This window comes from Pelophylax lessonae (genome assembly GCF_965119305.1).
Source record: "Pelophylax lessonae genome assembly, chromosome: 3".
Taxonomy (NCBI): domain Eukaryota; kingdom Metazoa; phylum Chordata; class Amphibia; order Anura; family Ranidae; genus Pelophylax; species Pelophylax lessonae.
In genome coordinates this window covers 126,249,549-126,261,907 of record NC_138770.1, presented here as the reverse complement: position 1 = coordinate 126,261,907, position 12,359 = coordinate 126,249,549, and the positions used below count along the sequence as shown (strand labels likewise).

Below are 12,359 nucleotides of genomic sequence, written 5' to 3'. Positions count from 1 at the left end.
TGGAAATGCAGGAAGCAAACAAAAAACTGTTGACACAAGCCCCTAGGAGAGCCGTATCTTCTTCCTGTTGCCTGCACCTATGCAGTAGCTCCCTATAGACTTCCATAAGAAGGAGGAGAGCTATGGCTGATATGGTTGTGGGCAGAGAGAAGAGTAAGGCTTGTAGAATATACACACTGCAGCAGGCTGCCAATGCATGAAATTTGCAAGTATGCAGTTGGGGTAGGAAAAGGAGATGGGTTAGTTATGGTCACATGAAGGGGTTAGGGGTTTGGTGCAATCTTGCCAAGTACACTTAAAAAATAATCACCCTTTAAAGTAACCGTAATAGACGTTCTAATTACATTAACAGTTCCCTTACAGATTTCACCTGTTGCCTGAAGTTGCTCTTTTTAAGTACAATGTAAAGGAATGTTTTTTTATTATTCTTTACCTAGTTACACAAATTTGCAATTGCTTATATTCCTGAAAAATCACATTGCTAAACAATAGGAAATGTTTGATTCACATTTTCCAACTTCTACAAAAATAATAATGTATTGGCGTACAGTGATACTAAAATAATGACAAGCAAAACAATATTCTTTACTAAATAGCAGCTAAGCATACAAAATATTTTAATGCCTAATATCAAAATCTTAGGTCTTCGGCTGGAAAATTACAATTAGAGTTTAAACATCATATTATCAAGAAAATTAATTATTTTACATTTCATTGTGTAGCAATCCTTTGCTAGCATCAGCTATACACCTTTGAAATAAAACAAGTTCCTGATTAATTGTATTTATTTTGTCAGCCATTCAGGCTCTTTTGCATTGCACAGTGCTATCAATCCAACCTGGGAGCTTAAGCTAGCAATACACTAGTACTGTTTCAGTTTAAATTTTTTTGCTTTATGAACATTTGTTTTCAATTCATTTGTGGGGTCAAATCGACGTTTTGTTTTCGACCGCAGTGATAAGAAAATTTGAAGGAGCAGGATGGAAATTTTTATTCGAACAAATGATTTTCTAACAGTGAATGAGATTTTCATTTGGGAAATTACATTTACTCCAAAATCAACTGTTAAAGCATTCAAAATTTTGAATGACTTTCAAAGGACATATGTAAAGTAATCGTATGTACAAGGAATTTTGGTACAAATACTCATACAAGTGTTTGTTAGGAAAATCTACTAGTGTATATCCAGCTTCACTGCCAAGAGAAGAGAACAGAATGAACAAAGTGATGGTGTGGTACAGACATGCTTGGATGAAAATAGTGGCTAAACAGATATTTGAATCTTTAGTTTCTATATCACATACCTGACCAGGAGACACAAACTGACTGCACTTTCATCTTAGTCAGTGAAAAAAAAATTATTTCAAGTCTACATTTTTTTGAGTCCGCCTGATGGCTAACATTGTACAAGACTGTGAAACTATTAACAGAACCGTGTGATTTGATTGGCCATGCTGAAAGAAATGCTCATGGTGTGACTTATGCTTTAGTATTTATTAGTGCCCTAAAATAGCCTTTCATCCAGTGCTATGCTGGCTTGCTTATATCCTGAGCTATTCAGGGCATGGGCTTTGCCCATTTCAAATCAGGCTTCTGCAGTTCCCTACTTCAGAGGCCAAATGAAAGATAATTGTATGTTCTAGCTCCCAGCTAAAGCTGACAACATACAAAGCATGCTGAGATTTCTGGTAACTGAGCTGTTGCTGCAGGGCATCTTCACATTCCAGATGCAGTTAATGTTTATTAAACTTCTGCCACCAGTAATAATTATTACTGGAGGTAGCTCAGGAGCCGCTGTTTATGCAGAAGGGATAAAGGGCACTTCAAAGAGCAATCTCAGCATCATTCCTTCAAAACAGACTGAGTGAGTCATTGTCTGAGGACTCGTTTTCTTTAATGTAGCGAAGGATGTCTGACTCGTCCATGGCCTGTACATTGGGCTGTGAGTCCACCTGTGCCAGGTTGTTGTCTGAATTCTTTGTCTCCTTTAGAAAACTGGGCTTGGCTGGAATTTTTGGCTTTGGTTTGATCTTTGGCTTCACTCCAAGATTCAACAGGTTCTGGAAGTCTTCTTCAACTCTGTGGCCATGTAGTTAAAAAAATAAAATCATGATTTAGCAATGGCAATATGTTATACAGCACATAAAGTCTAGCTGACCTATTTAAATACTTTATTCTTACATTTTTACCTAATCCCAGCTTACTTTTAACATTTTATAAAGTATAATGCTGAAGGGTTTTTGTATGAAAAGTATGCCATTAAGAACATTGCTTATCCCTATAGCAAACCATATCAATGATGTATCACCTACTCATCTCTCCTCCAGAGGATTTCAAACCTCCCTACAATCACCAAATAAGAGGGACCTTCGAATCACTCTCTCCAGTAGGCTGATGGAGAGGATACGCCTCTTTACATACAAAATGTCAATTTGCTTCAAAGACCAGGATTTAAAATCCTGACCAGATGGTACTACACCCCCAGTAGGATTTACAATATGTTCTTGCAGTGCAAAAAGACATGTTGGAGATGTGGGGAGACGGTGGGATGCCTTTTTCATGTTTTCTGGACATGCAGTAGGCTTCAGGATTTTGGTCAGAAGTTAGACACATAACCCAAAAATCTGTAAACCATGTGATCCATTTGGGATCCTGCCTTTTTCTGTTATACCATCATGAAATTCCAAGTAGGACCTAAAGATGCATTATTATCCCTCTCCTGGTAAGTACGGAAAAAAGTTGCATCCCAATTTTCTGGAAACAACACTAAGTACCCTCACTCACCATCAAGGAGATGGAGTACTTGATCACAACAGAGAAGGGCACGCGGGAGAAATTTTTGAAAAAATGGTTCTACTGGCATGAATTTGTATTATTCACCTACTTACATATTTCTATTTGGCTCAATCCCAAGCTAATAGCATTTACTGAACAATAAATTTGTCTTTGTGAGACCTTGAGGCAGGAGAACCAGATTCCTCTCCCCTTCCTTTCTGCAAGGACGCTGGGACCTACCACCCTCTGTGTGGAGTCCATCTCCCTAGCAACTCCATATTTATTTTACCCTTACCCACCTTAACCCCTTCCCCAGCCCGAGGGAAACTTATCCTCCCTTCTTTCTACTTTTATGGCTGCTGAGATCTTCATGTGATATGATGTACATGGTACTGGGAATAGAGTCTTTTCATTTAAGTCTGTATGGCCCTACAGGGCCAGGAGCTTGGCCATGATCATATCTCTTTTCGAGATAATACATAGGTATGCACTTTACCATTGGCAATATGGTCATGTAAATGTACACAGGAGTCTTTGTCTAACTGTGTATGTTTGACTTTGATGTGTATTGACTCTGTACTTTGGTTTATCTTTTTTCGATAAAGAATTTAAAAAAAAGAACATCGGTTATTGCCCCTACAACCAATCAGATATTTGTTTCATTTAGGTCTGCACTGCAAAATGGAAACTTGAAAGCGGATTGGTTGGCTATAGGCTTCAGGTAATGTTCTTACTTTTCATATACAGTTGTGCTCAAAAGTTTGCAAACCCTGGCAGAAATTTTGAGATATTTTTTTTTTTAAGGATAGTGATCTTATGAAGCCATTATCACATAGTTGTTCAGCCCCTTTTTAAATCATAATAACAGAACTCACCAAAATGGCCCTGATCAAAAGTTTACATACCCTGAAAGGTTTGGCCTTGGCACAGACACACAAGGTGACACACACAGGTTAAAATTACACTGGTTAATTTCCCACATATGTGGCTTTTTAAATTGCAATTAGTGTGTGTATAAATAGTTAATGAGTTTGTTAGCTCTCACATGAATGTACTGAGCTATGGGGAGCAGAAAAGAATTGTCAAAAGACCTGCATAACAAGGTATTGGAACTTTATAAAGATGGAAAAGGATATAAAAAGATATCCAAAGCCTTGAATATACCAGTCAGTACTGATCAATCACTTATTAAGAAGTGGAAAATGTGGGCATATTTGGATACCAAGCCAAGGTCAGGTAGACCAAGACAGTTTGCAGCCACAACTGCCAGAATAATTATTCGGGATACAAAGAAAAACCCACAGATAATCTCAAGAGAAATACAAGGCTGCTCTGGAAAAAGACGATGTGGTTGTTTTTAAGGAGCACAATACAATACTAAAACAAAAATGAGTTGCCAATGCCAAAAAAAGTTATTGTTAGGCATATTGTGCTCGGGTTTTTTGTGGCATTGACACAGTAAAGGCTTCTTTCTGGCAACTCGACGACGCAGCTAATATTTATTCAAGTATTACGAACAATTCTTCCACATGTGGCTTTCTTGATCCTAATTTGACAGGTGTGCAAGTGTGGGTGGGTGGCCCCCGAATGCAAACTGTCTGTGTTTTGGGGTGTACACGTGCATCCACACAACTGTCAAATTAGGACCTGTGGTTGTGTCTCTACAGTTGCTGCATCTCCATAGCATAGCATAGGCTGCCTGCACACAGCTCCAGCCACATAAAAATAAAATCTGGTTCGCACTGTACAGGCCACAGCACCCATGTGAATGAGCCCCAAGAACTCATTCACATGCAGAGCGTTAGTTATTACCTCAATAGAGTATTATCTTTAAGATTTAGGAGGAGTTTTTGAAAGTTATGTTGTGTTTGTGTCCGCTAATAAGGATTTTATTGTATTTTTGTTAATGAAAATTAAAAACAGGAATAAATCAGAAAACTCGCAGAAAAAAGCAGCTAAACAGGATAGGAGTTTAAAAAACGCGCATGAAAACGCAGATGACTGCATATCAGCTTTTACCTGCATTTTTAATTCACACAAGTGTAAACCAGCAGTACACCTTGAATAGCTATCTAGTAACTGCTAGAGTTGGATGGATGCCCAAAAATTATCATTGCCTAAAATGCAAGTGAGGGAGTCTGCAGTTAGATTAAAGAGATACTAAACACGCACTATTTACATTGTCCTTTCTTTTTGTGTATGTGGATGATGGCACTGTAGTTATTTTATAAAAAAAAAAAAAATCTAAGTACCTTTTTCCTAATCAATATACAGCTATCACATGACCCAGATCCTTCTCAGCCTGTCTGCAGGGAAACATAAGCAGAAGGAGCTGCTGGTCGTCTGTTCAAATTAAAAAAAAAAAAACAGACTTTGGAATACAGAGTAAAAGTAAATAATAAAGCGGTAGTAAACCGCATCAAAAGAAAAAAAACAGACCCTGGGCAGTTTAAGTCATAATGGGCTAGTATGCTAGTATAGTATGTAGTAGCAGTGTATGGAAACCATGTCTTGTATTGAGTGGGGCTTCAGACCCAACAAGACAGTATAACCATAAAGGTTATGGTGAGAATAGATTAAAGAAATCAAAAAGCTCTACAACAAAATCAATGCCTAGTACAGTAAAGCCTTCTTAAAGCGGTAGTAAACAAAAAAAAATAAAACGTTTTCACCTGAGAGGCAATACCATAATGTGCTAATATGCACCACATACTAGCACAATATGACAGACTTGCCTGAAAAGGAATCGTTCCAGCGGTGAGCTGTAACTGCTTGAAGGTTCTTCTATCTTCATTCGGTCTTCTTTGCAGGTTCACAGGCTTTGGCTATATGAATAGCTGAGCCGCTGATGACGTCACTCCCACGCATGCACATGCGCATTGGAATCACTGTCTACGGCACTGCTCTAAAGAAACGACACGGGTATGCCGTTCCTTAAAAACGCTTCCTTTGGTGACATCACTGACTGCGTCTAAAGTAAATATTTCTCCTAAATGGTGCACGTTAAGGAGATATTTACTTACCTATAGGTAAGCCTTATTTTAGTCTTACCTAGAAGTTAAAATCATACATGGGAGTTTACTCCCACTTTAATATCAATAAACTATTTTAAATTGTCATACAAATATACAGTACATTTGAAATAAAATCTTTAATATTTTGTGGAATTAACATGGTGTGGGCGGATTTCTGCCAGCCACAGGCTGTGTCACACCCCTCCAGCCGGTGTCTTAGAATAAGAGGGAGGGGATTCCTACATTAATCTACATGTAATATCCCACTCCCATAGTGTTTAGCTGGTTAGTGGGCATGGAGGAGGAAGGAGGGAGTGGGATATAATTTACCACTGTGTATACACCCACATGTGTGGCTCTATATTCACATGGGCTGCTCAGATGGTATAGGAAGGAAATGTTCAGCATAAAAACTCACTAAAAACTGAGCATGTGCAGAGTTGTCACCACTGCTGCAAAACCCCTAGCTGAATTGGGGACATGGACAGAAGGTGGAGATAGAGAACAGCAGGATCAACCAGGTTTTTTGCAGAATAGAGGAAACAAATCGCATAGTGACTGAGTGAGTATGAACAGCATGTAATACACCATTTATTCATAGTTTTTTTTAGGATGTGGGTTTAGTTACACATTGACTGGTAATCATTCCGGTCACCTTGTTCCAGCATCTCCTCAATTTGGGACAATGTACAGGTCCACTTTAATAGACCAACCATGTATGAGTTGGCCCACTTCATTTATACGTCATAAATTTACCTCTGAAAGTTTACACATTTTAACAAACTCATCAAATCGTGGCTTTTCTTCACAGTAACCATCAACATGGAAGTTTCTCATTAGATCAACACCTTTCTGTAAAATATCTCATTAAAATTTCCCTCTTTTTTTTATGGCACTGATATCAGATCCATTTTAAAAGTTTTACAATAACAAGCTGCGTGCCCGAAAATCTGTCAAGCTCAATGAGGGTTTAGATTACGGCATTTTTTAAACAGTTTGCACTAATACACAATGTTCATTTAGCTACTTCGGTTTATGTCCAAGAGTCTCACTGGAATGGTGACAAAAATGTACTTAAGAGGGACAATTTTACAGCATTACCAGAAGTCTGCACTTTATGGAGTTTATAGGCACCGATCAAATACAAAAAAGTTGCCTTTAAACTGACTCAGACTGCATTGCTTACATGCTGGGAGACTCAAATTGTTATGCTTACATTCATCTGGTGCACATGGCATGCCACCTGAATGCACCGGGGTGCCAGTATTCCTGAATGACCCGGATTCAGTGGCCATGAAAATGTAGGTCAGTGTGTTCACTGCTTCTAACACTGTCCTCTTTCTTTTTATTTCAAAACATTTTATTGAAAAAAGATAAGGAGCATTACAGAGAAAGAACGCCATATACAAAAGTACAATCATGAACAGTAAATATCAACATTTGAACAGTATAAGAGGAGACGACCTCCCCATCATATATAGAGAGCATGAAGTCCAAAGAGGTAGGGACCAATCAAAGCAAACGTAAACCTGAAGTAACACAATAAGGTCAAGGTGTGTCAATGGTCTCGTGTAGAGCAGCTATGGTCGTTGAGGTTATCCTAAGGTGGGAGAACTCGAGCTGATATGCTAGGGGGCTGGTGTAAAAAGGAGACCCAACAAAGAAGGAAATGGATACTATAAAAGCTACGAAAGCCCTACAAGGGACTGACTACTCAAGGGGGACATGACGTAGCACGCTCCCATGCACCGGGCTCCAGGGTCCCAGGCACGGGAAGGGAGGGGGGTCCAGAAGGCCTAGGATCAGAGTTGGGCGATTGAGATGGTACAAAGGTGCTCGCTGCCTAGGCACATAGGAAGGGAGAGGGAAGGCAAGCAAAGACAGGGAGGGGGGGAGGGAGGAAGCAAAAGAGGTTTAAAGATAAGATGAAGGGGGGGAGAGGGGGAAAGAGAGAAGATAGAAAGATAAAAGAAAAGAAAAAAAAAACCCCACACACACAACACGACAAGGGGGAGGGGGGAATGTGTAGTCAAGAAAGTACAGCAAAGGTGAACACTAAGAAATTGATAGCGAACCAAAAGAGAAAATCACCAGTCTAGGGGTAGCAGGGGCTGACGCTAGACAAACGCCCACAGGAAGTCAAAAGTTAAGGGGCACTGGTTAAGTTGCTATCACATTAAGAGCTGAGACTAGAGAATTCGCCGTGGTTGTGTAATAAATCCAGCACGCCCATTTCTTATGTAATTTGGTGGGGGCATCATTAGCAATATGGATAAGCTCTTCCATTTCCGCAATCGCAGACACCCTGCGCAACCATTGTTTGATCGTTGGTGCTTGTGTAGAATTCCATAACACTGGGATACATTGTCGAGCGGCGTTGATTATGTGGATCGTAAGTGATTCAGTGTAAGAGGCATGCGACGTAGGAGTGTGGTGCAGGAGAAGCTGAGCAGGCGACAATTCCAGAGCGTATGTGGTCATCTGTGTGGTGATTCTATGCACTTCCTGCCAAAACGTAGTCAGTTTTGGGCAAGACCATAGGATGTGAAGAAGGGATCCAGTATCTGACAGACATCTCCAGCAGGTGTCCAGCAAGGGGTCCAAGGGGACATTAAAGTCCCCCCCCCCAAAAATCAGGGTGCCTTTCTGAAAAGGAATCAGCTCTGCAACCACAGCTCTAAAAAAAGGCACTTGTGAGGAATTCGGGCTATAGACATTTGCCAGGGTGACCTGAGTAGTATGAAGAGAGCCTGTCAAGAAGAGGTAGCGGCCTTGAGGGTCTGCCAAGGAGTCTGAAATGGTCAGCGGGACCGATTTAGCGATAAGAATCGAGACTCCTTTGGTCCTAGAGTCTCCTGAGGTGGCACAGTAGGGTAATATTTATTGTGACAGCGGGGTATGGTGTCAGAGCAGAAGTGGGTCTCCTGAAAAAAAAAAACACTTTCGCCCGGAGCCTACGCATATGTGTCAGAACTGAAGACCTCTTCTGTAGGGTATTAAGGCCCTTCTCAGTTAGGGAGACTATTTTCAGCAATTGGGCGTTTGGGTGAGCCGGGCGAATACGAGGCATCTTCAAGGCAAGTGGGGGAACAGACACACAAACAAACAAAAAAAAGAAAAGAAAGGTAGCTTAGGGGGGGGGACGTCCAAGAAAAATGGGGTTATTGGGGGTACGTGGGGGGGGGGGAGAGGGGGGAGCGGTATTCAAAATTTGCAGGTACTGGTAGACCAGCTACTGTGCCCGATGAAAAGGGGAGGACAGGGGAGGGAATTCGGATGTGGGTCGGGAGAGGAGAAATCCTCCGCCGTTGGGGAGTGTGGAAGGAGAGGTGACCAAGAGTGGAGGTCAGCGCCAGGCACCTGTTGGGCCATTGAGATCATAAGAGGGTGCCTAAATACATAAAAGTTCTATGGGGGGGGGGGGGAAACATGCCTATGTGACACGAAGGGTGCAAGTAAGTATGTCTATCTTAGGAAGCGAGTAGGTGCCGTTGGGCAGCTAGGATTTTAGGCGGGAAAGGAGGCTCAGTGTATTGGGAGTACCCGTAAAGGGGCCAGGAGCGCAGAATGACTGAGGTAGCAGTGGGAAAGGCCCGGGGAAGTTAGGGAGGAAGTTAAGGCAGCTGGCAAGCCAGACCACACATAAATGAATCCTGAGCAGCAACACGTGTAACAGAACATAACATCAAACCATGTATAACCATACATATAAGAACTGATGAGGAAAAGACAGTGGCAAAGCAAACACGGACCGTAGGGCCCTCTGAGGCACCATCCAGCTGTCAGCCGCAGCGAGAGGAATCATGATGTCCGTATAACCCTAGGTGTAAGCAGTGCCACAATCATAACGGACCAGACTCAGAGGAGCATGGCTAGTCTGTGCACCGGTGCCCACTGGGCTACGGAAAAAAACGCAGCCACCGGAAAAGTAATCGGGGCACAGAGTAGCGCAGCGTGCATTGGTATGTGTACCCCGCATCTCAACAGATTCCCCTTCCCACCCCACTCCCCCCCCACCCACAACCCGCCCGATCTTCGCTGGTGAAAAGGACATAGTGAGATCCCATAAGGAATTAAATACAGAAACACACTCGTGCACCCAGAGAAAGCAGCCATCCAGAAAACACACGGCTCCCCCACCTGGGTACACGGCAAGCAATGTGCACCATTACTGCATTAGAGACTATTGGTAAGCAACCCAACAAGCAATAATAGGGGCATTGATACTCTCCTGTGACCCAAAGAACACAGATCGTAGAGGGTCGTAGACTATTAGAAAGCAGGAGGCCGAAGATATGTGTCCATCAAGCATAGAAGAAGGTCGGAGAGCGTCCAGATGCAAGTTGCACAGGCGGGAGGTCCAGATAGGGGGAGAAAAAGTCATCCGCGGTAAGCCCCGGTGCTATCCCTGGATGGAGGCTCCTCCTCAGGTAGAAATGTCACCAGACAAAGAGGGAGCAAGAGGGGTAGTTCACACGATCACGTACCAAGGTGCAGCGGACGGTGGGGAGAGGGGGGTGGGGGGCTTCTCAAATGGTCTCAGTGCATCCGTGAGTCAGCTGAGGATGGAGAGGCAACACGGGTAGGGCACAGGAGCAGCAGTTCACTGGCTGACAGGCTGGTGTTTGGGAGCTGGATGGATCCGACAAGGGGGCACCCCGGGTGGGGGAAAGCCTCAGACAGGTAAAGAAGGGGGGGCTAGAAAGTTCTCACACAGTCCGTGTCCCCAAGAACACAGGAGGAGATTAAACAGGGGAGAACCGAGGAAGTTAGGCTCAGGCTTAAAAAGTACTCACCGGGAAAAGGCTTAGCGATCAGGGCATGCGCCGCGCCCTCCTGTGATCAGGAGACGCAGTGGGCCTGCCATTACAAGGTACCCCATCCCCTCTGGCCGGCGGCGATGAAGACGGGTAGGCTCTACGTCTGCCGATACTGAAGTTACCTGCTGGTTGGATGCCCTCCATGGAAGCGACCCTGTGCAGGGGTGAGACGCGGAACTCACTATACCAATCTGGTAGGTTGACGTAGGGTAAAGCCAGGGTTGAGCAGAAATGTTCCAGATCCTCTGGAACCCGGAGAAGGGCCGTGCGGCCTTGTGAAGTAGTAGAAAGGCCAAAGGGGAACTTCCAATGATACACGATGGCCCTGGAGCGAAGCTCTTCCAGCAAGGGGCGCAGTTCTCTCCTCCTCTGTAGGGTAATATTGGAGAGGTCCTGGTACATTTTGATCTCAGTTCCCCGGAAGGTGATATGCCGCCGAACTCTGGCGTTTCTCAAAACATCTTCCTTCAGTTGGCAATCGGCAAGGCAGCACACCACATCCCTAGGGGGGTCGTTGTCTCTCCCCTTAGGTCGTAGAGCTCTGTGAATGCGTTCCATAGCTACCGGGGTATCCGGGGGTCTGCCTAGTAAATTGTTGCAGATCAAGGTGACTGTCTGCGGAAGGTTCTGGTGCTCCACACTTTCAGGGATGCCGCGAACCTGTAGGTTCTTCCGCCGGCCCCTGTTGTCCAGATCTTCCACGTGCCGATTGAGATCACGCAGAAGGGAGGCATGAGATTCAGTCACTTGTTGAACATGGCAGAGGGAAGCGTCATGACGGGCGATAGTAACTTCCACCTCCTCCACCCGCAGTGTCATGGCCTGGACGTCGCTCCTGAGCTCCGCTATCACCGCTGAGAGAGTAGCCTTAATGTCCGATTTGATATCCGCCGCTACCATTTTCGAGATCCGCAAAGGATAGCGAGGCCGACTGTTTAGGAGCGTCCGAGGTAGGTGATCGGGCTCTGGCGCTGGATGGGGTTCTACTCGGCGAGCGGGAGCGAGACTGCTGGGATGGAGAGGGAGTAGGCCTCTGTGTGTCTCTGGGCTGAGTACGAAAGAGTTCGGGGATATTTGCGGCTCAGCTGCGTTTCCAGTTCCCGCGGAGTCCGGGAGCAGGTAGCCGAGGTGCTCCTAGAAGTACTCCCCATGGTAAAAAATATAGTTTAGGGTGTATTCAGGCTGTGCTGGAAAAAAATCAGTCCTTGAGGTGCAGGAGCTCGGAGCTAAGCGGCCATCTTGGATCGGGACCAAGCCACATCCCCCCACTGTCCTCTTTCTAACCAGAGAGTAAACACACTTAGTGCCCAGTCGCCCATTTTTATCGATTGATTCTACACAGTTGTCCCGTTGACCCGATGTCCACCAGCACCCGCTGATTGTTTGGTACACAGGCAGAACGGCGATCTGTCTATGTAAACAAGGCAGATCGGCGTTCTGTCAGTAGGGAAGGCATGGATCCTGGGTCAAGAACATGGATCAATGCCTTCCCATATTAAAATCATCTCCCACACTGTTTTAAAAACAATGGCTAGGCACGCAGTTAACCCTTTGATCGCGCCTGATGTTTAACCCCTTCCCATCCAGTGTCATTAGTACAGTGACAGTGCATATTTTTAGCACTGATCACATTATTAGCAACACTGGTCCCCAAAAAGTGTCAAAAGTGTCAGTTAGTCTCCCATCTGCCCGCCGCAATGTCGTAGTGCCGCTATAAGTCGCTGATCGCTGCCATTACTAGTAAAAAAAA

At 44.0% G+C, this 12,359-nt stretch overlaps 1 protein-coding gene across 1 annotated transcript in view; it reads right to left on the bottom strand.

The window, feature by feature from the left end:
* Positions 1–1,365: 1,365 nt before the first annotated feature.
* The window catches only part of HS1BP3 (HCLS1 binding protein 3), a 239,529-nt gene continuing 228,535 nt past the window's right edge, over positions 1,366–12,359 (bottom strand). The window contains exon 7 of the mRNA XM_082251314.1: positions 1,366–2,079. Coding sequence (XP_082107440.1) covers positions 1,851–2,079 — 229 coding nt within the window. The 3' untranslated portion in view covers positions 1,366–1,850. The remainder of the gene's footprint in view (positions 2,080–12,359) is intronic.